The 26316-nt window shown below is 43.7% G+C and overlaps 1 protein-coding gene across 5 annotated transcripts in view; it reads right to left on the reverse strand.

Moving 5' to 3' along the window:
- The window catches only part of TECPR2 (tectonin beta-propeller repeat containing 2), a 95958-nt gene that overhangs the window by 51325 nt on the left and 18317 nt on the right, over window positions 1-26316 (reverse strand). For 3 of the 5 annotated variants that reach the window (XM_079130071.1, XM_079130067.1, XM_079130068.1), the window contains 6 exons: window positions 22182-22310; window positions 21674-21805; window positions 18134-18291; window positions 3801-4113; window positions 1411-1543; window positions 164-496 (listed from right to left, as the gene is read on the reverse strand). In XM_079130071.1, coding sequence (XP_078986197.1) covers window positions 164-496; window positions 1411-1543; window positions 3801-4113; window positions 18134-18291; window positions 21674-21805; window positions 22182-22310 — 1198 coding nt within the window. Of the gene's footprint in view, window positions 1-163; window positions 497-1410; window positions 1544-3800; window positions 4114-18133; window positions 18292-21673; window positions 21806-22181; window positions 22311-25622; window positions 25719-26316 lie in introns of all 5 variants that reach the window. The other 2 variants (XM_079130069.1, XM_079130070.1) reach the window with 2 other exon arrangements.

Here is a 26316-nt window from a genome sequence, read left to right on the forward strand (position 1 = left end):
ACATTTGTTTTCTGAAGACCTTTTCTGCTTTTCTGAGTGGGCAAGTGCTCGTTCAGTAAGAAGGAGCATTCCTACACAGGGAGATATGCCCATTCCCAAGGGTGTGGTCAGACTGTCCCAAGGGTGCTGCACGAGTTGGTGTGTGCTTGGCTACAGACAGTACCTGTCCTCTTCTTCTTCTTTTTCTTCTTCACTTTGATAGGTTTCACAACAAGCTCCTGCTCAAAGTCTTCTGAGCTGATGACACTGAACCTCTGCGAGGAGGGCTGGTTGCCCTTGCCTGGTTCAGAGGCTGCCTGGAGCCCGGGGGCCAGCAGCCCAAGGCTGCTATCAGTGGAGTTGAGTGAACTACTCCTGCTCCGTGGCTCACTGGCTACGGAGCTGGCCACGGAAGAGCCTCTGAGCCTTGTCTGGGAAGCTGTAGCCCCCAGTGGCTTCTCTGGATACTGCATGTGGGCGTGCTCCACGCATCCTGATATCTCCAGACCATCTCTCACTAAGAAAGAAGAATTCAGACAATAATGATCATCCAGGTTGATGTGTACTTATTCCAGTTTGTCAGTCCTAAATACCAGCTGCCACAGAGGAAAGCAAGGTTCCTGCCTACTGAAGAACTGAGCAATTCTAAATTTATAGCAACTCACAGAATTATAGGAATTCTAAATTCATAGGTGTGTGTTACTGGGCATTGAATTCAGAGCCTTGAACATGATAGGCAAGCAATCTACCACTAGCCCTTTTATTTTTATTTATTTATTTATTTATTTATTTTTTGGGGGTGCTGGGGATCGAACCCAGGGCCTTATGCTTACAAGGCAAGCACTCTACTGATTGAGCTATCTCCCCAACCCCTGTACTAGCCCTTTTAAATCCTTTTAAATCCCCAGCCCTTTAAAAAAGTTTTTTTGTGACAGGCACTTGCAAAGCTGCTGAGGCTGTCCTTGAACTCGCAATCCTTCAGCCTCAGCCTCCCAAGTAGCTGGGGTGACAGGTGTATGACACCACACCCGAATAGCCAGTGGTTTCTGATTTTTTTCTTTTCACTCACCCAACCTTCCTATCTGCACACCATGAGGGCAAGGCCTCTCAATGTGAGATGGTCTGACCTAAGCTAATTTCTAATAAAAGTACTGTGAACATTATTTTCAGAATCATATGAAGCCTCCAAACATCTTCTTTACATAAAGTTGCATGGGCTGGGGCTGTAGCTCAGTGGTGGAGCACTTGCCAAGCATGTGTGAGGCACTGGGTTCCATTCTCAGTTGTACATCAACAACTAAAAAAACATTTTTTTTAAAAGTTACAATGACTTAACTGGCAGAACAATGGTCAATTTTATAACTATAAACTGCATGCCACAAAGAGAAGCACTTCCCATCACACACAGCACACTTAATGAGGAATACGAACCTACTGATGCTAGTCCTTCAGGCCTGCTCGAAATTCTAATAATGTTCCTATCTCCCTTTAAGAAAAATATTTCATTTTCTGTGCAGGAAACAGATACGATATCACCAGATCCTTCCAAACCAGCAATTGTAGCCTGTCAGAAATAAATAAATAATTAAAATCACAAACCTAGACAAAAGTAATGGTTCAAAGCATAAAAAAGCATATGTAAGAAGCTACATAAATTCAAGAGATAGATGCCCTTTGTTATTACTTCCTGAATTTTTTTTTTTTTTTTTTTTTTTTTTTTTTTTTTTGGTGGTACTGGGGATTGATTGAACACAGGGATGCTTAACTATGGAGCCATGTCCCCAGCCCTTTTTAAAATTTCATTTGGTTGGAGACAGGGTTTTGCTAAGTTTACTTAGGGCCTAATTAAATTGCTGAAGCCTGGCTTTGAATTTGTGATCCTCCTGCCTCAGTTTCCCAAGTTGCTGGAATTACAGGCAGCACCCTATCTCCAGCTGAAAATTCTTAAGGGTAAGTCAATTCAGTCAGGAATATCTGACAGATGTGACCAAGTGTTGTACAACTGAGCATAAAGGTGACATGACCAAGCCAGAAAAGCCTCTCCTACACCTCAGGCACCTTGCCTTGGGACTGCCTGGCTTCCCACTCCTCATAATGTGAAGCTCATCCTCCTTGGCAAGGCAGGGGCCTTTGCCATCCATGGCCTGGCTGTCCTGCCTCAGCTGTGTGTCCATAAGCATGGAGCATGCATGCAAACCCTAGCCCCATTCTTCCACAGCCCACGCATGCTTTTCTCTCCACTCAGATTCCTTTCCTACCCTGTTGGGGAAGTTCCAATTTTATCCAGATGCCGCTTCAAAAAGTGTTCTCTGACCAGCTCATCTTCTTGGGCAATGCCCAAGACTCCCTGGTGGCTCACTTCGTACAAACCTCCAAGCAGCACATCTCTCCTGGAGTATCTGTTGGCATATCGAGCTCCCCCAGCTGTGAGTCTGGCTATGTGAAAGACCAGTGTGACTGAAATTCATGACTTTAAATGAATATAAGAGGGAGGAAGGATGTCCCCCATCTGAGAACAGATGGTGACACACAGGACATCCCGATCTCATCCTGCTTTAGAGACTGTGCCTTTCAGCCAATAGTGTAAATGAGAGACTAGTTGGCTGCGGAGGCTTAAGGAAGTCTGAGTTCTAATTTTCAGCTCGAAACAGGACATTAATTTCTGAAAGCTTTCAACCAAGTAGCTCTGGGGAGGTGCAGACTCGGGTGACTGTGGGTACATCTGTTCACTGGCATCCGTCAAAATGTCCTTGCCTGTGAAATGCAGTTAATTATGTGTGTTGGGTAAAGGAATGGGTAACTGCTGAAATGAAAAGGACTGATGGTCAATTACAAAGTACCTTAATGCCACTAATTAATAGGTTCAAAAGGAGGGGAAGAAGAAAAGTTCTTGTAACTAGAGAAAGAGAAAAAAAAAGTCCTGAAATATCCCTCATCAAAAAACAAATTAAAAAAAAAGAAAGAAATTCAAGTCTGGAAGATGGCCCCTCAATCCAATACCCTCTATGCCCCATTTACAGATAAGAAAGACATGCTTAGGCAGATGGGAGATTCCAAGTTACGGGCAGAACCAGGCTAGAAACTTCTCTGGGGACACTTTTCTTTCTACCAAACCAGTATTACCAGGCATAATAGTAATTAAGGAGACTTCAATGGGGAGCAGATGATTTCATTTTCTGCTGATGTATACCAAAAAGAACATCAAGAAAGTTCCTAGTGGGACTCTGCCAGAGTCCTGCAGATCTCAACATGTGAGCTGGATGGCCTGGTCTTGGGTATAGAGTAGGGGGACTAAGGGGAGTGAGGCCAGGTAAATGGTCTGTTCTTAGGACAAGAAGAAACTGAAACTAAACAGCTTTGTTTAAATCTGTCTCTAATAGTGACCTTTCATCATCCTGATTTAAACAGAAATTATTTCCTACTATGAATTAATAATGATGCTAGAAAATTGCCCAAGATATGCCATTAAGCAAAACAAAAATGGAAAAGGACCTGGGAACGGTTATTCTGAGTGTGCTCGCCGTGACTTGGTAGGAAGGCATGACCTGTGGTGCAGCACAAGCAGGGCACCTCGGTTTTAGCCCCAGCAGAGGAGGAGGGAGAAGAAGCATGACCAAACAGATTACAAAGAAAAACTGAATTTGTTTTTAAATTTAAAAAAAACAACAAAACACAATTTCTTGGCAGGGGACAGGACCATGAACATCAAAGCACTCAACAGTGTTCCTTTGTTATTCCCAGAGCCAGAGGAAGGACACCGCATGGATAAACATCTTCTTGGCTCTTTTGACCCCAAACACATGGAGGGTCCCATCACATACCTGGTTGACAGTGTCCAGAAGGTAGATGCTGTACTCATTCCAACTTAACACCCAGCCTTCTCTAAAGAAGCAGGAAACAAGCCCCAGGTGCTTCTCAGGGGAGCTGCATCTTCCCATGTCAGAGGATTCCAGACGTGGGTACAGCTCGAAAGGTGTGACTCCCCCAGCAAAGACATCCTTTAGGATGAACGTGGCTTGAACAGTTCCATGGACATCAGCCTTCCACAGCCGGAGCCCCGGCCGGGAAGCAAACAGGGTTAGATCGCTCTGCTTACACAATCCTGGTATAAAACAAGCACCAAATTTCCCAGTACTAAAATCAGAAGGAAAAAAAGAAAGAAAAGACCAGGCATGAACTGAACTGATTTAAAGCAGTAAGAGACGTCAACCCCTGATATTAATACAACAAGAATTTATTGGCTGAACCCAAATAATTGATGCTCCCCTTGAGTATCCACCCTGGTTTCTGCAAACCATCAATGAGTATCCACCATGGCCCCCTTGTGCCTGGCATTTTATCTCCAATGCAATCCTCATGACAACCCCAGGAGGCAAATATAACTTCTGATTTCAAGACAATAAAACCAAGTCAGAAGGCAACAAACCCAGGACTACTCCTGGTCTCCTTGTTCTGAAATCTATTCCTTCCAACTCATGACTGCTGCAATCACACCAATGTCCTGTTAAGTCTTTTATTTTTTTTGGATGGGGGGACACTAGGGATTGAACCCAGGGTGCTTTAATGCTGAACAACATCCTCAGGTCCTGCTATTTTTCATTTTGGGTCTAAGTTGCCGTGGCTGGCCTCAAACTTGAGATCTTCCTGCTTCAGCCTCCTGAGTCACTGGGATTACAAGTGTGGCCACAGTGTCTGGCTTCACAATGTCCTGGATGAACACATTTTATATCTAGAAGTATAGCAACCCATCTATGCTGTTGCCCTTTTAGAATTTCTCTAAACCCATCAGACGGACCAATTTCCTTTTGAGAACTAGGCTTCCCCTGCCTCCTTTTTAAAATTATGCAACATCTGCCACTCAGAAAAGAATACATGTGATAAAATTTATGAAGTCTAATGAAAATGCCCACTCAGGAACCCATCACCCAAATTAGGAAATAAGTGGCCACACCACGGATGTGCTCTGCCCCCAACAGTTCCTGTCCTTCCTGCCTTTCCTGCCCCAGCTGTGACCACTAGACTGAATTTTGGGTGTATGGTTCCCTTGCTTTTATTAAAAGTTTAATCAAATGTCCATGTATCCCTTAGTACTGTATAGTTTAGTATTATCTTTCATTTTTTAAAAAAATAGTATGATGTCATTTGTATACTTTTATGACTTGCTTTTTTTTTCACTTAACATTATGTTCCTAAGGTTTATCATTGATTGACATTATAGAGCTTATTTACTTTTACTACTGTATAGCACTCCATACCTTATTTACTCTCTTGTTAGTGGATGCTTGGATTTTTACTTTTTTTTTTTTTCAGTGCTGGAGATTATACCCAAGGCCTCTGAATGTAAGGCAGTGCTCCACCACTTAGCTATACCACCAGCCCCTTTTTATTTTTTGAGACCGGTCCCACTAAGTTGTTAGGGCCTTGCCGAGTTGCTGAGGCTGGCCTTGGACATGGGATCCTTTGCCTCAGCTCCCAAAAAGATTACGGGGTATGCCTTTGCATCCAGCTTTTATTTTTTAAACTACTTTGAATAAGAGTGCACTTTGCACATACCTCCTCATATCCGGGCACAAGAGTCTGTCAAGGACATTTCTCAAGTGAAATTGATGTGTTGTTGACTAAGAGCATATTGAAGTTTGGAAGATACTTTTGAACTTTCTTCAATGTGATCACACCAGTCTATACTACCCTCCTTCCCTGCAATCTGAATTCCCATGAGCTCTTACTATTTCTTTGTCAATGGTCAGACTTCTACCAGCTCAAATTTAAGAGCTGCCACTCAATTCTAAGTCTTGCTGATTCTTTCTTAAAAATAGTTCTCTGGTTTGGGACAGTGGAAAGAGCACTGGCTTTAGAGCAAGACCTGAGCTCCACATCCAGCCCTGACGCTTAAGAGCTGCGTGGTGCCTGTGGCTGTTTGCCCTTTCTAGATTTGTTCTAGAAGTGTAGCGAAGTGTAGGCTGAATGAGAAACCTGTGCTATTAGAGCCCCCAAAGAATGTCTGCGACATGGTAGGTCCCTTGCATGAGGAGCTGCTTGGTACCCTGATGCACCACAGCATGTCACCCTCCCTGTACACAGCAGCACAGTCCCTCCACCCCCAGAGGCTCCACTTCACAGAGCTGGGCAGAAGGTTGTACCTGGCACCTCAGTAAGTACACCCCTCTGGATAGAGTCCAAAGAGGCGATCACACTGCAAGTTCAGCTTTGGAACTAACCTCGTTAGACTAGCCAAGAAGATTCTGATACCACAGAGCTTTCGTGGACACCTGGGTTTGTTCTCCAGAGGAATTCTCATGAGGCAACCCACTACCTCTTCCTCCTGCCTTCCCATCAAACCAATTTCTGCTTGGCAACTGATTTTTAAATGTTTTCTATCTAGAGGACCTCTTAAATCTCTCATCACTTGTTTTGATTTATTCACTTTGTGTAACTGAAGCATGTATCTTAACAAAGATCTGCTGAGTGTAAGACACTGTGTGCGGTGCTGTGGGTGACACAAGGGTAGAGGTGAGCTCCTTACCTGGCCTTGCCACATGGCCTGGCTGGCTGTGAGTGAATACGCGACAGCCTCTGGGAAGTGCTATCTGAGTCTCCAAGAGCAGCTGGAGGCAAAGCAGGCACTCTGGGGAGGGGTCATGGGAAAGGTTCTGGGGAAGGCTAGGTGAACACCTGCAGAGGGTTCTAGTGAGGGAGGTGACAGAAGGCAGTAAGTCAGGAACACCAGTCAGGATCAGGTGCAAACTGGCCTACTCCCGTCACTCAGCAACCTGCAGCGTGCTTCTGCACACTTGCTGCTGTCACTCTGACTTTGACACTAAGACCTCAATGTTCTAAATTTCAATTTTTTTGGTACCTAAGATTGAACCCAGGGGTATTTACTCTTTTTTTTTTTTTTTTTTTTTTATTGTAAACAAATGGGATACATGTTGTTTCTCTGTTTGTACATGGCGTAAAGGCATACCATTTGTGTAATCATAAATTTACATAGAGCAATGTTGTTTGATTCATTCTGTTATTTTTTTCCCTTCCCCCCACCCCTCCCACCCCTCTTTACCCTCTATACAGTAGTTCCTTCCTCCATACTTGCCCCCCTCCCTAACCCTAACTCTAACCCTTCCCTCCCCCCCATTATGTGTCAACCTCCACTTATTAGCGATATCATTCGTCCTTTGGCTTTTTGAGATTGGCTTATCTCACTTAGCATGATATTCTCCAATTTCATCCATTTACCTGCAAATGTCATAATTTTATCATTCTTTATGGCTGAGTAATATTCCATAGTATATATATACCACAGTTTCTTTATCCACTCATCAATTGAAGGGCATCTAGGTTGGTTCCACAGTCTGGCTATTGTGAATTGAGCAGCTATGAACATTGATGTGGCTGTATTTCTGTAGTATGCTGATTTTAAGTCCTTTGGGTATAGGCCAAGGAGTGGGATAGCTGGGTCAAATGGTGGTTCCATTCCAAGTTTTCTAAGGAATCTCCACACTGCTTTCCAGAGTGGCTGCACTAATTTGCAGCCCCACCAGCAGTGTATGAGTGTACCTTTCTCCCCACATCCTCGCCAACACCTGTTGTTGCTCGTATTCTTGATAATCGCCATTCTAATTGGGGTGAGATGGAACCTTAGGGTGGTTTTGATTTGCATTTCTCTTATTACTAGAGATGTTGAACATTTTTCCATATGTTTGTTGATTGCTTGTAGATCTTCTTCTGTGAAGTGTCTATTCATTTCCTTAGCCCATTTGTTGACTGGACTGTTTGAATTCTTGGAGTAGAGTTTTTTGAGTTCTTTATAGATTCTGGAGATTAGTGCTCTATCTGAAGTATGATTGGCAAAGATATTCTCCCACTCTGTAGGCTCTTTCTTCGCATTGCTGATAGTTTCCTTTGCTGAGAGAAAGCTTTTTAGTTTGAATCTATCCCAGTGGTTGATTCTAGCTTTTATTTCTTGTGCTATGGGAGTCCTGTTAAGGAAGTCTGGTCCTAGACCAACAAGATGAAGATTTGGACCTACTTTTTCTTCTATAATCTGCAGGGTCTCTGGTCTGATTCCGAGGTCCTTAATCCATTTTGAGTTTAGTTTCGTGCATGGTGAGAGATATGGGTTTAGTTTCATTCTGTTGCATATGGATTTCCAATTCTCCCAGCACCATTTGTTGAAGAGGCTATCTTTTCTCCATTGCATATTTTTGGCCCCTTTGTCTAGTATGAGAAAATTGTATTTATTTGGGTTTGTGTCCGTGTCCTCTATTCTGTACCATTGATCTACCTTTCTATTTTGGTACCAATACCATGCCGTTTTTGTTACTATTGCTTTGTAGTAGAGTTGAAGATCTGGTATTGCAATACCCCCTGTTTCACTCTTCCTGCTAAGGATTGCTTTAGCTATTCTGGGTTTCTTATTCTTCCAGATGAATTTCATAATTGCTTGCTCTATTTCTGTAAGGTACACAATTGGGATTTTAATTGGAATTGCATTGAATTTGTATAGCACTTTAGGTAGTATGGCCATTTTGACAATATTAATTCTTCCTATCCAAGAACATGGAAGATCTTTCCATCTTCTAAGGTGTTCTTTAATTTCTTTCTTTAGTGTTGTATAGTTCTCATTGTAGAGGTCTTTCACCTCTTTTGTGAGATTGATTCCCAAGTATTTTATTTTTTTCGAGGCTATTGTGAATGGGGTAGTTTTCCTAATTTCTCTTTCTGAAGATTCATCACTTATGTATAAAAATGCGTTGGATTTATGGGCATTGATCTTGTAACCTGCTACTTTACTGAAATCACTTATGAGTTCTAAGAGTTTTCTGGTGGAATTTCCAGGTTCCTCTAAATATATAATCATGTCATCAGCGAACAGGGATAGTTTGAGTTCTTCTTTTCCAATTCGTATCCCTTTAATTTCTTTGGTTTGTCTAATTGCTCTGGCCAGAGTCTCAAGAACGATGTTGAATAGAAGTGGTGAAAGAGGGCATCCCTGCCTTGTTCCAGTTTTTAGGGGGAATGCTTTCAGTTTTTCACCATTTAGAATGATATTAGCCATGGGCTTAGCATAAATGGCCTTTACAATATTAAGGAATGTTCCCACTATCCCTATTTTTTCTAGTGTTTTGAGCATGAAGGGGTGCTGTATTTTATCAAATGCTTTTTCTGCATCTATTGAAATAATCATGTGATTCTTGACTTTAAGTCTATTAATATGGTGAATTACGTTTATTGATTTCCTGATGTTGAACCAACCTTGCATCCCTGGGATGAAACCCACTTGATCATGGTGCACTATCTTTTTAATATGTTTTTGTATGCGATTTGCTAAAATTTTGTTGAGAATTTTTGCGTCGATGTTCATTAAGGATATTGGTCTGAAATTTTCTTTCCTTGATGAGTCTCTGTCTGGTTTAGGTATCAGTGTGATATTGGCTTCATAGAATGAGTCTGGGAGGGTTCCCTCCTCTTCTATTTTATGGAATACTTTGAGAAGTATTGGAATGAGCTCTTCTTTAAAGGTTTTGTAGAACTCGGCTGAGAACCCATCTGGTCCCGGACTTTTCTTTGTTGGTAGGCTTTTGATGACTTCTTCTATTTCAGTACTTGAAATTGGTCTATTTAAATTGTTTATGTCCTCCTCATTCAGTTTAGGCAATTCATATGTCTCTAGAAACCTGTTGATGTCTTCGAAATTTTCTATTTTGTTGGAGTATAGATTTTCAAAATAGCTTCTAATTATGTTTTGTATTTCCATCCTGTCTGTAGTGATATTTCCTTGTTCATTCCGAATTTTAGTGATTTGGGTTTTCTCTCGTCTTCTCTTTGTTAGTGTGGCTAAAGGTTTATCAATTTTGTTTATTTTTTCGAAGAACCAACTATTTATTTTGTCAATTTTTTGTATTGTTTCTTTTGTTTCAATTTCATTGATTTCAGCTCTGAGTTTAACAATTTCCTGTCTTCTACTACTTTTGGTGCTGTTCTGTTCTTCTTTTTCTAAGGCTTTGAGCTGTAGTGTTAGGTTGTTTATTTGTTGAGTTTTACTTCTCTTATTAAATGCGCTCCATGAAATAAATTTCCCTCTAAGTACTGCTTTCATAGTGTCCCAGAGGTTTTGATATGATGTTTCTTTGTTCTCATTTACCTCTAAGAATTTTTTAATTTCCTTCCTAATATCTTCTGTTATCCATTCATCATATAATAGCATATTGTTTAATCTCCAGATGTTGGAATAGTTTCTGTGTTTTACTCTTTCATTTATTTCTAACTTCAATCCATTATGATCTGATAGAATACATGCTAGTGTCTCTATCTTCTTGTATTTGCTAACATTAGCTTTGTGGCATAATATATGGTCTATTTTAGAGAAGGATCCATGTGCTGCTGAGAAGAAAGTGTATTCACTCTTGGTTGGATGGAATATTCTATAAATGTCCGTTAAGTCTAAATTATTGATTGTGTTGTTGAGATCTATGGTTTCTTTGCTCAATTTTTGTCTGGAAGATCTGTCCAGTGGTGAGAGCGGCGTGTTAAAATCACCTAGTATTATTGTGTTGTGGTCTATTTGGTTTCTGAAATTGAGAAGGATTTGTTTGACATACATAGATGAGCCACTGTTTGGGGCATAGATGTTTATGATTGTTATATCTTGCTGATTTATGCTTCCCTTAAGCAGTATGAAATGACCTTCTTTATCCCTTCTGACTAACTTTGGCTTGAAGTCCACATTATCGGAAATGAGGATGGATACTCCAGCTTTTTTGCTGAGTCCATGTGCATGGTATGTTTTTCCCCATCCTTTCACCTTTAATCTATGGGTATCTTTTTCTATGAGGTGAGTCTCTTGCAGGCAACATATTGTTGGATCTTTCTTTTTAATCCAGTCTGCCAGTCTATGTCTTTTGATTGATGAATTCAGGCCATTAACGTTCAGGGTTATTATAGAGAAATGATTTGGTTTCCCGGTCATTTGGTTCATTTTTAAAATTTTGTTTATTTATTTGTTTGACACAACTTGTTTCCTCCTTTATTTGACAATTCCTTTAGGATAATTCCTCCCTTTGCTGATTTGCTTCTTTGTTTTTCATCTCTTCCTCATGGAATATTTTGTTGAGAATGTTCTGTAATGCTGGCTTTCTTTTTGTAAATTCTTTTAGCTTTTGTTTATCATGGAAGGATTTTATTTCATCGTCAAATTTGAAGGTAAGTTTTGCTGGGTATAAGATTCTTGGTTGGCATCCATTTTCTTTCAGGGCTTGAAAAATGTTGTTCCAGGACCTTCTAGCTTTTAGGGTCTGGATTGAAAAATCTGCTGATATGCGTATTGGTTTCCCCCTGAATGTAATTTGGTTCTTTTCTCTCACAGCCTTTAAAATTCTGTCTTTATTTTGTATGTTAGGTATTTTCATTATAATGTGCCTTGGTGTGGGTCTGTTGTAATTTTGTGTATTTGGAGTCCTGTAAGCCTCTTGAACTTGATTTTCCATTTCATTCTTCAGATTTGGGAAATTTTCTGATATTATTTCATTGAATAGGTTGTTCATTCCTTTGGCTTGTTTCTCTAGGCCTTCCTCAATCCCAATAATTCTTAAATTTGGCCTTTTCATGATATCCCATAGTTCTTGTAGATTCTGTTCATGATTTCTTACCATCTTCTCTGTTTGTTCAGCTTTGTTTTCAAGGTTAAATATTTTGTCTTCAATGTCTGAGGTTCTGTCTTCCAGGTGTTCTATCCTATTGGATATGCTTTCTATGGAGTTCTTAATTTGGTTTATTGTTTCCTTCATGTCAAGGATTTCTGTTTGTTTTTTTTTCCATATCTCTAACTCTTTATTGAAATGATCTTTTGCTTCCTGTATTTGCTCTTTTAACTGTCGATTGGTGCGATCAATCAATGCTTGCATTTGCTCTTTCATCTCATCATTCAATGCTTGCATTTGCTCTTTCATCTCCTCGTTTGCTTCTCTGATCATTTTAATTATGTACATTCTGAACTCCTTTTCTGTCATTTCTTCTGCCATGCTGTCATTGGGTTTTATTGATGTAACATCTAGATTTGTTTGCAGCATTTTCTTTCCTTGTTTTCTCATGTTGTTCAGATATCAGTGGACCGCTGAGATATTGCAGATTTCCTCTGTTGATTTACAATGACCCTGAAGATTTCTATATATATCCCCTCTTAGCCTTCAGTAGGCTGAAGTCTTGGAGGAAGTTGATAATGCGGTGCTCCACAAGGAAGCTGCCTCTCTAGGAGTGGTGGCCTTCAGGTGGGGTATATTCCCTGCTAGTGGGCAGAGGTGCCTCCACTTGTTGACCAATGGTCATCCAAAGGGGACCTAGGCTGTGGGCTGAGGCAAGGCCTGTTTGGGCCTGAGTCTCTGGTTTTACCGTCCTTGTGGGAAACCTCACCCAGCAGGGAAGACTCACCCGGTGGGGAGGTCTTGCTGGTCAGTTTCCTCCTAGAGGTTCCCCTCAATTTACAGCTACTGCCTGGGCTGGGCTGCCTTCCTCTGCAAAGTTTCCAGGGGCCCGGCGCTACCTCCTGGGCCTGGGAGCCTCACCCTTCGCAGATGAATCTCCTTAGGCTGCCCCTCCTCAGAGAATTTGCCCATAGGCCTGGAACCTTCGCTCTGCCCTAAGCCTGTCTCTGTGCGGCTCTTCCACCAAGAAGCCTCCTAGATCCTGGGACCCTGTTCTGCACCTAATCGCCTGGCTGCGTGGCCCCTCCTCTGAGCAGCCACCTGTGGCCCCGAACAATCGCTCTGAGTCCCAGAGACCCGCCACAGGCCTCTTCCTCCAGACAGCCGCCCAGTATGCTGGTGCGGTCACTAGGAGTCCAAGAAACTCACTTCGTGCCTCCTCCTCCCACCAACCACCCGTAGCCCGGGGCAATCAATCACTCCGAGTCGAAGTGACCCTGCCCGTTCCTCCTCCTTCTCCAGATAACCCCCCGGGTGTTCAGGAGCAGTCCCTCTGAGTGGCTCTGAATCCACGCGACCCGCTGCACGGGTCCTCCGGGCAACCGCCCGGAGCCCTGGCGCGGTCCCTCAAGACCAAGCGTCCCACCACGCCTCTCCTCCAGGCAGCCCCCCCGCGATCAGGAGCCGTCACTCCAAGACCAAACAACTCACCACTCGCCCCCTCCTCCGAGCAGCCGCCCGGAGCGCCAATGCAGTCACTGCGAGTCCAAAGGACCCGCCGCGCTCCTTCTCCTCCTTCTCCTACTCCTCCGGGCAGGCCCCGGGGTTCAGAAGTGGTCAGGGTCCAAACAGCTCGCCACGCAGCCCCTTCTCTGGCAACCGCCTGTAGTTCCCGTATAGTCACCCGAATCCAAGCGGCCGCTCCTCTTCCTCCTCGTCCTCAGGGCAGGCCCCGGTGCTCAGAAGCGTCGTTCTGATTCCAAACAGCTCGCCGCGCGGCTTCTCCTCTGGCAACCGCCTGCAGCTCTGGCGCAGTCTCTCCGAATCCAAGTGGCCACGCTCCTCTCCTCCTCCTCAGGGCAGGCCCCGGTGTCCCGAGTCCACACAGTTCTCCCCGCCACTCCCCCCCCCCCCGGGCAGCCGCCGGAGCCCCAGTCGGGTATTTACTCTTGAGTCACATCCCTCGTCCTTTTTGTTTTCTATTTTGAGATAGGGTCTTAATAAGTTGGTCAGGGCCTCACTAAATAGCTGAGGCTGGCCTTGAACTTGGGATCCTCCTGTCTCAGACTTGCAAGTGCAAGCCATTGGGATTTAGGTATGTGCCATGGCACCAGCTAAAACGTTTTTTTTTTTTTTTGTTTTGTTTTGTTTTGTTTTGTTTTAGCCAGGGATTAAACCCAGGGGCACTTAACTATGGAGGCACATCCCCAGCCCTTTTTATGTTTTATTTTGACACAGTCTTGCTCAGTTTCTTAGGGTCTCACTAAGTTGCTGAGGCTGGCTTTGAACTTGTGATCCTCCTGCCTTGCCTCATGAGTTACTGGAATTATGGGAATATGCCACCACACCCAGCTAAAACCTCAATTTTTAAGGTCTAAATTCTTAAACAAACAAAAAAACTAACAGTTTCTTAATTTTGGTGGAAATGATTTCCATAAAAATCACTGATGACTTTAAAAAAGTATCTTTAGTGCTCTTTAAGGGTCATGTTAATATGTGATGTATCTTCCAATTAATAAAATCTAACCATAAAAAGTTTTTTAATGTTATCCGTAATTTATGATGCTGCCCCACCCTTGCTCTAGAACTTCCATGGCCTGATTTCCAGCAACCACTCCACTGCTGCCCATAAGAGGGCCCCCTGAGGCCAAGGCCCACCTCTGTCCTGCACCTGTCCTTCCCAGGTCACACTCCCACATGCTTCTTCACAGTCCATGGTTGAAAACTCACAGGTCAGGGCTGGGGAAGCAGCTCGTGGCAGAGTACTTGCCTAGCACACACAGTGCCCTAGGTTCAATCCTGAGCACCGCAAAACATGAAACAAACAAAATCTCACTGGTCACATGTTAGTCAATGGCAGCACCTACCTTTGTTCACTGGTATAGAAGAACTCCTCCAGAAAGCTGGCTGTGCTCAGGGCCCACTCCTCTTTGACCCCTCTAATGCCTCAGCCCTGCCTTAGAGGGAGGTCACACATGACCTCCATAATGCCAAACCAAAAGGCCTTTCTCCACTTGACAGGGGCCTGGGGGCAGGGCCTGGCAGATACCCGCTGTGACCTCAATGCCTCACTCCCTGACCCTGACTCCTGGTCTCTTCTGAGCTTCCTCTCCCTGATGGGAAAGAGTGGAGCACCCACCAGAACCCCAGGCCTTGCACTTTCCCAGGTGAGAGCCCACTCCACTCTGTACTGGCAGTAGGAGGACACCACGTGCCCAAAGGAGACTAGGGGATCTCTCCCACCTCCTGATGCAACCTCGTCGCTGCCAGGCTTCCCCATGTCAACAAATGGCATCTCCAACTACTCAAGTGCTCAGGTCACAAATCCAGGAGTCTCCTCTAACAGATTTCTCTGACTCCCCAGAACCTCTGCCTTGGAAGCATTCCTGCCACCTCTCCCAGCCTGCCTGTGAGCCCTATCACATGAGAACACCAGGAGCCCAAGCTGGCCCAAGATGCCGCCCACTCTTGCCCCCTCTGGTGCATCCACCAGTTGAAGCCCCTCCTGACTGCCCAGCACAGTGCAGTGAAGCAGCCCCTGAGCAGAGCCCATGGAGTCGGGGGTCGGGTCCTCCCCTCACCACCGCCCTGTTGCTCTTTGGTCCCTCACACAGGGCCCTCTGCCTGCGGGCTTCTCCTCCAGCTCTTCTCAGGGCTGTTCCCTCATTTTTTCAGGAATCAACTCAGAGGGCTCTCCAGCCTTTCTACCTGAAGACCACATGTCACTGATCCCTCCTCTCTGGTTCTGCACCCCGGTCTATTACTGCAGAACACAGGAATGCAGGCTGAGGTTAGATTGCTTTGCTGTGTTTACAGGTACGTCCCTGCCCAAGAAGCAACAAGTCTTCAATGCTGGATGAATGAGCACCTCTGAGGGGAACCTCCACCCTGTACTGAGTGATGGCCATTCGCCCATACCTGAGGACTCTCAGCTCTGCAGATGAGACCTCTTCCCTGGCTCCAGACCTTTCTTGGAACTCCTCACTGCTATTCCCACAGGCCTACTTAATATGTCCAAAATGGAACTGGTGATGTCTAGACCTTGGGCCCAGTCTGCCCATCTTCCTGGGTTGTTAACAGTCTTTCCAATTGTCTAATTGCTTTGGCCAGGGCTTAGAAATCTTTCTTCACTCTTTTCTTCCCCTTGCCCACTACATCCCACCTATTGTCCAGCCCTGTTCCAAACCACATCTCCCTCCATCTACCCTCTCCTCTTCATGAGGACCACCCCTGAGCAGCCTCCACCCCTGCTCCAGGAGTCCTGCTCACTGTTCCCCTCTGGCCTGTCTCCAGTCAGTTCCCGCATAGAAAGGGTGTGAGTTCTGAACACAGCTCTGATGGTCATTCTCCTGCCTGATGTCCACCATTGCTTTCTGGGATACCTACAGTAAACTACAATGACAGCAGCCCCTCCACAAGCCCCTCCACACCTGCCTTCCAGCCTCATTTGATGCCAGTGCCCATCCCACTCACTCTTCCACAGCTGCTCCAGCCCGACCCAGCCCTGGCACCTGCTGCTCCCTGAACTCCCATCAGCTTTCCCTGTGTTTTAGGCTTCAGCTCAAATGTCACCACCCCGTGTGGGCCCTTCCTGCCAGTCCATCCATCCACAGGAAGCACCCTCTCGCCCTGGTGATGCTCTGAGGCTCGACCCTGCTGCCATCCTTCGGAGCATTTTCTCTGGCCCTATTCACATCTCCTGATGGGACTATCTTTGCCAGCATGTTTGGGGCAGAGGCTGGTCCTCACGGAGTCTTACTCACAGCCCCACTTCTGCCTGCTGCCTGTACAGCAGCCATTCCCAACACCTGCTGAATGAAGCATTGCTTCTGGAACAGGCAAGGCCACTGCCCTTTGTGACTAACATCTAAGACAGCAAACAACAGAAAGACAAGCCTTGAAGACCCAAGAGGCAGAGACTCCCGCATTTACCCGTTGTCTCCACTTCTCCAACCTTCAAAAAAACACCATCCCCTCTGCAAAGGGGACATATCCCTTGTTTCTCCATCCTGGATGAGTGTCTGGCACAGAACACACCTTCAGTCAGTGAAGCCAAAAGACCTGACCACTTATCAGGAAAGTCTGCTGGGCACATGACCAACGTGAAATCTCTTTGTCTGCCATCCTTCTAGGACACAGTGGCAGGAAGACACTGGCAGGTGGGCCAGGACCAAGCAGCAGGCAGAAGAGAAGGGTCCTGGCACAGGAAGGAGCAGAACCCAGACAGACCTACAGGGTTACATTCCCCCAAGGGCCCAGGACCAGTAGGGATCACTGCTACACAGCGGCCAGCTGGGTGGATGAAGACGGTATTCAGCATGGAAAACGAGCTGAAGGGGAGGAACGAGCGTGTCTCAAAGCTGAAGGGCCACCATGCAGAAAAGAGGACCGCCCTCCACTGTGCTGCTGCGAAGCACAGGACGTGGCTGTGAATGGCCCACGAGCTGGCCACGCCCGCTGACCTCACCCGGCCCTCCGGGCAGCACATCGCCGATGTCACCACCAGTCCTGGGGCTCTCACAAGGCCTGCCATTCTCCTGCCCAGCTCCTCAGGGCCAGTTTCAAAGCCTCCTTCTGTTCCCTGGCTGACTGCCTCCCTACCCCGATACCCCTTCACTGAGGAAGAGGAAAGGGAGACGTAAGGGGGGGCAGTCCTCCAACTCCCACTAGCCAGGCAACACCCTGCCTGTGCCAATGCCTCTGCCCCACCCCATTTGGCTTCCCATGCCCTTCTTCTCATGGTGAGGAAAGGCCAGCTCCTCTGCTCTTTCTCCCCTTCCCCTTCTACCCCAAGCAAACTGGTTCCGGGCTGCTCTGGGCTAGGGTGGGAAGGTGAACGCAGCTCACAGTCCTGTGCCATCCTCTTTTTCCACATCTGGTGTGGTGCAGTGACTTGGGCTGCATCCTTCCTCTGGCTGACCAGTCAAAGGAGGGACAATCGGCCTGGAGTGCTGTCCTACTTGGCTAAGCACACTCATCATGAAGGCTGCAGGCCTACAGGAAGTCTTCCCTGACCCCAGGCTGGGGAGAGCCTGTTTAAACTCCTGCGGCACCTGGACGCTGCTGCCCCACCGCAGTTAGCGGGACTGTCAGCAAGCCCCCTCTGTCTCAGTTTTCATGAAGACACACTGCCATCCTCCTGCTTACTGGGTCAACCTGAGCCTGTCATCACACAGTGCACCAGCAGCAGGTGCACAGGGTGCTCAGTAAACATGAGCTGAATGCTTGGGATTGTAGGGGAGCCAGGGCAAGGGCAGACTCAGACCACATCACCCTGAGACCTGGCCCCTAAGGCAGGGTGGCTGAGCCTACAAGTTACTGCAGCTCCCCAGAAAGAGTCCCTCCTCCTGTCTCACTCAGACAAAGTGTCCTAGGCAGATCTGGGCCACCAGGAATCACACAAAACCCCAAGTCGAGCACTGCTGGCCCACATCTGCAAACAGGAAGTTGAAGAGACCTTAAGGCCACTCTGTTGCAAGGCCCCACACTGTCAGCAAGTCGTGTCTGGTGAGACTCACCTTCTCCTTGCCTGTGTTCCGATCTGCCTGACGGACTTCTCTTCCGTGTAGAAGAGCAGGCTTCTCTGCATGGTGGAGACAAGCAGCACCTTCTGGCTGTAGTCCAGCTGCACCACGGAGGACGGCTCCTCCAGTACCAGTTGTGAACTGCAGGTGCCCTGCGGGGTCCAGCAAACCTGCGCTCAGTGCTGGGCCGGCAGGGCCTCCCTCAAGGACTGAGCACCCTCCCACAGCTGCACTCAGGTCAGCCTACACCTCACAGTGACACCTAGCAGGTCTCTCCAGTCAGTGTCACCCACTGTAACAGAATTCAGAAGAGTCCTTCCCAATGCGAAAGAAATCACACTAACAGTGACCTCAAGTTTGACAAGCGGCATTTTAAAATTGGCAGAATTTCTCCTAAAATGTTTTCTGAAAATACTCAAAGAAGAACCCATGAAGATCTAAACATAAGATGTCACACTATGGTTTTATTTATTCTATCACAAAGCACAATGGAATGGGACTTCCTATAACATTACTGTGACAACCATCAGCTCTCCTATGACACTTCCCCTCTACAAAGCTCGATGTAAAGCAACCCAGGACAGCATGTCCTGCACAGCTGAAAGGAACATGGCAAACAGGAGGCTAGAAAGAAGTTAAAATGGCAGTAAATACATAAGATGGTATTAATATAAGAAGGCACTTCCTACCAACACACAGTAGAATTCTAGAAGGCATTTTATTGCTAACAATCTATATTTTGTGGTATCAAAAGTCTGCTTCTCTAAGAGCAATTCCAGTTTGCCTGAGACGCTGCCACAACATCACAGACCTCTGTGAGTCAGCAGAGGCAGGAGACAGTTTAATAGGTCAAATTTACATATAATAAAATTTGCCATTTTTATGTATATAATGCTATGAATTTTGACAAATCCATAGTAGCGTGAACACCACCACTATCTAGACGGAGAAATTTCCATTACCCCGCAAACAGGACTTTGCAGGCAGATTCTTTCATGTGAAATTAGTTAGAATGAAGATTTTCAGTTTTCAATTTAGCTTGTGATGGGACTGAATTATACTGTATTGTACAAAACCATGCAGTCTCTTACGTTGTTCTTTGCAAGTTTCATGAAGGATTTGTACCCTAAAATTTTTTTCAGTGTGCTTATGGTCAATTTTTTCACTTACTGACTTGTGGGGCATGGTGGCCTTCTCTCAGTTCCTCACTAATCTGCCCACAGGCACAAGCAGTGGAAGATGAGGGCAGCGTCCATGGTGGTGGCAAAAGGAAAGGACCAAACTTAACAAAACATGCTTCCACAGAGCAGCAGTTCTCAAAGTGGGACCCTCTCAAGGCTCTGCCAGGCCAGACCCGTGTTCACAGCAGACTAAGACGCTACGCCTTTCTACTGATGGTGCAGGAGCACAGTGGGGACAGCCACCTGGAACCTCGGCCCACAGCAAGGCAGAGGCACCAATCCCCACCAGCATTACTGTACCCTTCAGCACTGTGCACTCCCGTGAAGCACCCACTGCACTGAGATCAACCTCTCGGATGCAGAAAAGCACAAATCTCACTGAGTCTTGACCCTTAGGGACAGGCACCTTTGCACTGGATGTGACAGATGGGAGGCACAGGGGCACTGCTTGTGCATACTGAAGAACCACGGTTCCCTGGAAGGAGAGCACCTGTGCCACAGCTGGAGCTGGGAGGTGGACCAAACGCCTGTCTCACAGAACATGTTTCTACTTCAAACACTATAGCCATTCGCACTTGGGTGTTGGAAGACATTTTCTTTTAAAAAACAAAAGTAAGGCTGTCACTTCAGAGAACAAGTGATAGTATTTACTTCTTTCAAGTGTAGATGAGACTATCTGCACCTGTCTCTGTGAACTAGTCGAGTCTCTACAGCTGAAGACTTTTCTGATCAGATTGATAGTAACATTAACAAAGGTGCCTTTTTGATATTATATAATAAAATGTGTCGACATTTGGAAGATTCATTCACATTAGCCTGTGAATCACTATTTCCAAAGTGACCAACACATGATACTACAAAACCAGGCATGTGGTTAAAATATCCAGTGACGTGCAAGATAGACTTCTAGGTTTTAAAGTAACAAAATGTGAAAAATTCACCCCTGTGGTTTCAGATACCATACTTTAACTAATATTTAAAAAAACTATCATGGTCATTTGTAATTATAACCTTTAAGGGAACTATTTGTTAATTTGTGGATATTATTAAAGAAGAATATCCACAATTATCTGAAAAGCTATCAAAATACTCCTTCCATTTCCTACTACATATCTGTTTGAGGTTGGATTTTCTTTATATACCCCAACCCAATGGCAGCAGATTGAATAAAGAATCGACCGCCTTATAATAAAAAGCCAGATATTTAAGAAATGTATAAAAATAGAAAGCAACTTTCTCATTAGTTTTGAAATTATACTTATATTCACAAAAATGTTATTTATGTTAAACTAAATAACAAATTTACAATATAGGCTAAATTATAATATAGACTTTATTATTATTTCAAAATATAGTTAATAAAAGCTTTTCAATTTCTCAGTTTCAAATTCTAATGTGGTATACTTGATATATGTAACCCATACAAAAGAAAGTTCTTTGGGTAGTCTTCTAAGAGCATAGAGGTTCTGAGACCAGAAAGCTTAAGAACTACTAGGTCAGTCCTGGATCAGAGGGGCTGAAAGTCACTCAGAAGGTAAGTGGTGACTTCTGGGAATTCAGCACTGGGAATGAAGGCTACAAATGAGAAAAGGAAAGGACAATAGCACCACGTAGGACAGTCTAGCTGGCAGACCCAGGACAAGACAGAACACAGGCCACTGGCCTCTGGAGAAGATCCTGGGTTGGAAGAGATGTGAACCTACCTATGAGACCCAGGCCTGGGCTTGTGCCCCGCTGCTGGTTATGGCTCCACAGGATGAGACCGCAACAGCTCCAGGCACCCTTGTGACAAAGGTGAGTTGGGCAGAGCACCTGCTGTCCCACCCCTCTCCCTTCCTGGGCATCTCCTCCCACCTGAGGTCACCTCACAGGCCAGGTAAGCTCTCTACCCACGGGAACACTAACTTTGTTCACAGCTATGACTGGACAGAGCTTCCTGTCACTTCTGCTTTCAAGGAACAGGGAATGACAACAGTTTTTTTTTCCTAAGTGGTCAGAAACAAACAGTAGAATGAACACAGTGAATGTCTCACTGGTAGTCGCGGTGAGTTTTGGAAGACTAGTGTGCGAGCACGCTGGATGCTTATCCAGACATCTCACAGAATCCCACAAATACAGATACTATCTGTGTGTCACTTAAAAATAAAACAGAGTGACTGTTCCAGCAGGCCAACTCTTCAGTCACAGAAGTAGGAGCTCACTGGTAAAGTCCATGAAAGAAAATGTGACAAATAACAATTGAGATTATCAAGGGACTATAATCAAGAATATAAGCTAACTAGTTAAAATACAATTATAATCATTCCAAGTATAAGAAGGCAAGAGCCAATGACATTTATGAAAATAAATTTACCTGGTCTAGATCCAGAGAAGAATAGACAATTTTCCCTTTGTCATCTCCAGAGAACAATTTCATTCCATTGGGGCTCCAAGCCAGAGCAGTAATGCTATTTTTGTGAATACCAGTGACATCAAACCTCCGAAGCTATGAATAAACAATAAAAATACACACCAGGAAAAGAAATAATAAATGTTGTGATTGGTCTACACGGACAGCACCACTATTTATTTGGGAGCTGGTTTTCCCAGCCTGCTTTACCACTTATAACCTACACAAGGTTCCATCTCTCCGTCCACCTTCAAAACCCATAGAGAACACCGAGAGAATTAAGCAAAAGTGAAAGTAGCTACGCATATATACTTTGTGCCAAGTGTCCAAGTAGGGACAAAAATGTTACCTACAAACAGCACGAAGTTATGCTTTTCTGAGCATACATTTTCTAGGCAGATGAAGATTTCTAATTTTAAAATCCACGAGGAATTTGCCAAGAAATGAAGAAATGCTAAACTTATGAGCCTACCTGTTTATTTCTCCCTGGCAACGAAGACACAAGTTGAAAAACCGCAACCCTCCCAGAGGCTGTGCCTGCCGCCACAAGGTCATCAAAGCAGCTCAGCAGCTTCACTGCAGTGATAGATTCTGTTTTCCCCTAGAGAAGGAGACGCCACAACAGAATCTGAGCAGATGGGCTTTAAAATGCAAAAGAAGGAAAACACACCAATACCTTCAGCCCAGGTATTCCTGATTAGAAATGTATGAAAGTTAGAAAGACGATTAAGTCTGTTAAACACCTTTTCCTTTCTAAGGTCCTGACCCTAATTTTTTATTATGTTAAAATACACAGAAACTAAAATCACCATAACCATCATCTTTAAGTGCACGTTTCACTACACGCATGACGTTGCACGAACACTGCCCACTTCCAGCTCCAGCATCCTTTCACCCCATGCAACGGAAGCCTATTCGACACAGATGTGCTCCCTCCATGCCTGGTCCTCACAGCTGCCTTGCAAGGATCTCACTATGTAGAATCACCCAAGGTTTGCCTTTTCCTGACAGGCTTATTTCATGTCACACAATGTCCTCCAGATTCATTATATATGCTACAGCATGCATCAGAAATTTTTTTTTTTTTTTTTTCTTCTTCTGGTACCAGGGATTGAACCCAGGGGCACATAACCACTGAGCCACATCCTCAGCCGTTTTTTTATATTTGTATTTTGAGACAGGGTTTCACTAAGTTGCTAAGGCTGGCTTTGAACTTAGGATCCTCCTGCCTCAGCCTCCCACGTTGCTGGGATTACAGGCATGTGCCACTGCACCCAGCAGAATTACTTTCCTTTTTAAGGCCAAATAATATTCCCTTGTGTGTAATACCACACTTGGCTTATCCATTCATCTCACCCCTGTTAGCTCCTGTGAATAATGCTGTGAACGTGTTTGTACAGATACCTCTGAAATCCTGCTCTCCTTTCTACTGCATTATAGCCACATAGAATTGCTGAATCATATGTAATTCTATTCCTAATGTCTTGAAGAGCCATTATACTGTTTTTTAAAAATATTTTTGTAGATGTTGATAGGCCTTTACTTTATTCATTTGTTATGTGGTGCTGAGAATCGAACCCAGAACCTCATGCATACTAGGTAAGTGCTCTACCACTGCGCCGCAGCCTCAGCCCCACCACACTGTTTTCTAAAGCACCTGTCACACTAACAATGCACAGGGTTCCGATTCCTCACATCCTGGCCAACCCTGTTATTTCCTCCTTGGTTTTTGTCTATTTTGGTTTTTTGGTAGTAGATGTCCTAATGGGGGTGAGGTGGTATCCCACTATAGTTCTGATTTGTATTTCCCTAATGATTAGTGATACTGAAGATCTTTTCATGTGCTTGTTGTCCATGTGCTTACCTTCTTAAAATTCTTCTTGTTGCTTGTGCCTTTCATGTCATATCCAAGAAATCATCACCAAACTCAGTGTAAAGCTTCGCACTAGGCCTTCTTCCAATTTGTTTCAGGTCTGATGCTGAAGCCCTTAGCCCACTTCACGTTTGAATGTGGTATTAGGTGAGGGTTTACATTGAGTATTGCTAGCACCATTTGTGGAAAAGACTGTCCTTGCCCCATTGAGCTGTATTCTACCCTTATCAAAAATTATTTGGCCATAAATGAGTTTATTTCAGGGCCATCTATTCATTTCATTGGTATATATGTCTACCATTTTGGGAAGTCAGGGGAGCTCTAGCACTGAGCCACATCCACAGCCCTTTTTAACAATTTTCATTTTGAGACAGGATCTCACTAAGTTGCTAAGGCTGGCCTCAAATTTATGATCCTCCTGACTCAGTGATGTCTATCTATATACCAATACCATACTGTCTTTTGACTACTATAGCATAATAATTTATGAATTCAGAGTGAGATCTCTAGCTTTGTTCTTCTTTTTCACAATTATTTAGGATATTAGGGGACTCTTGAGAATTCATGTGAATTTTAGAACAGGTTTTTCTATTTCTGCAAACAATGTTGAGATTTCACAGCAATTGTACTGTATTTCTAGATCACTTTGACTAATATGGAAATCTTAATACTATTAAGTCCTGCAATCCAGGAACAGAGGTTAAGTTTCCATTTACTTATATCTTCTTCTTTTTGGCTATGTTTTATTAGTTTTCATTGTGTACAACTGTTACCTCCTTTAATTCCTAGGTATCTTATTCTTGTTGATGATGCTATTTTAAGTGAAATTTTTAAAATTTCCTTCTCAGATTGTTCATTATTAGTGTTTAAAAATAATTTTGTGTGCTGACTTTACTCTACCTTGCTGAATTATTAGTTCTATTTTTTTGTGAGGATCTTTTTGTGGTACTGGGGTTGAACCCAAGGCCTCTAAGTCACCTCCCCAACCCTGCATGTGATATCTCTCTCCATTCTTCCATCTGCAACCTATTTGTGTCTTTGAATCTGAAGTGAGGCTTTTGTACACAGCATGTAATTTGATCATTAAAAAAATACATTTTGGGGGCAGGGTTCATGGATTAGTGGTAGAACGCTCACCTAGCATGCGTGAGGCCCTGGGTTCAATCCTCAGCATCACATAAAAATAAAATAAAGGTATTGTGTCCACCTACAACTAAAACGAAATTAAAAAAAAAAAAATACATTCTAGGTTGGGGCTGTAGCTCAGTGGTAGAACACTTCCCTAGCATGTGTGAGGCACTGGGTTCAATCCTCAGCACCATGTAAAAATAAATTAATAAAAGACCATCTACCACTAAAAAATATTTTTAAAAAACCATTCTGACAATGTCTTTTGAATTTAATCAATTTGGTAATATCTTTTGAACTTATATTTAAAGAAATTACTGGTAAGAAAGGATTTACTTCTGTCATTTTGCTATTTGTTTTATATTGTGCATTATAGCTTTTTGTCTCTCATTTTCTCTTTTCTTCTTTTGATTCATCGTATTGGGGATTGAATCCAGGTGTGTTCTACCTCTGAGCTACATCTCCAGCCCTATTTTTTATTTTGAGAGGGTGTCTCCCTATATTGCTAATATGGCTGGCCTTGACCTGTGATCCTCCTGCCTCCATCTCCCAAGAAGCTGGGATAACGGGTCATTACTATCTTTTGTGTTTAGTTGATTTTAGTTAATTTAAATTCCTTTCTAAAAACAAAAGAAGAAGATGAAGAAGAAGAAGGCCATCATAACTAATTAGAATAAAAATTTTAAAATTTGAATTTTAATTTTTTTAAAGAAGGCCGTAACTAATTAGAACAAATAAAAATTTTAAAAAATCCTTTCTCATCTCCTTTTGTATATATACTACAGTGATCTTTATCGTTACCATGGAGATTACGTTCAACATCTTAAAGATGTAGCATTCTAAACTTAATTTATACAGTTTAATTTCAATAGTATACAAAAACTCTTTCAATAACATATAGTCGGTGCCTACCTCTTTGGGTTGCTGATGTCACAAAATCATATCTTTACAAAATGTGTGCTTCAAAACATAAAGTAGTAATTATTTAAAATGAATGAGTGTCGAATTCTGTAGAAAACAAAATGTAGGATTACAGGTCAAAGTTAGGATAACACTAGATTTTAGACTATTTGGGTTTTTTTTCCCTTCAATATTTTGGTCTCTTAAATTATGCAGAAAACAAAAAATGGAGTTACAAACCATTGTTATAGTAATAGTAGCTTTTGTGCTTACCCACGTTTATCTTTGAGAAAGTCCTGTCATGTCCCCTGCAGGAGTCCCTTCAGTGTTTCTTACAGTGCTATTCCAGTGACAATGAACTCCTGTTTTTATTATCTGACCATCTTAACTTCTTTACTTTTGAAGAACACTTTTGCCACATACTGGATTCTTAGTTGACAAGTTTTTTGTTTTTTTTTTCTTTTTTATCACTTTGAATATTATCAGCCCACTGCCTGCTGGCCTCCAAAGCTTCAGGTGAGAAATCTACTCATCATTGTATTGAGGATCCCTTGCATGCAATGAGTCATTTCTTTCTCTCTGCCTTCAATTTTCTCTTTGACTTTGGCTTTTGGAAGTTTCATAGAAACACATCTTGTTATGGGTCTCTTTGAGTTCACCTTACTTGGAGTTTGCTGAACTTCTTGGATGCTTACATTTGTGCCTT

Source organism: Sciurus vulgaris (assembly GCF_902686455.1).
Source record: "Sciurus vulgaris genome assembly, chromosome: 2".
Lineage (NCBI taxonomy): Eukaryota > Metazoa > Chordata > Mammalia > Rodentia > Sciuridae > Sciurus > Sciurus vulgaris.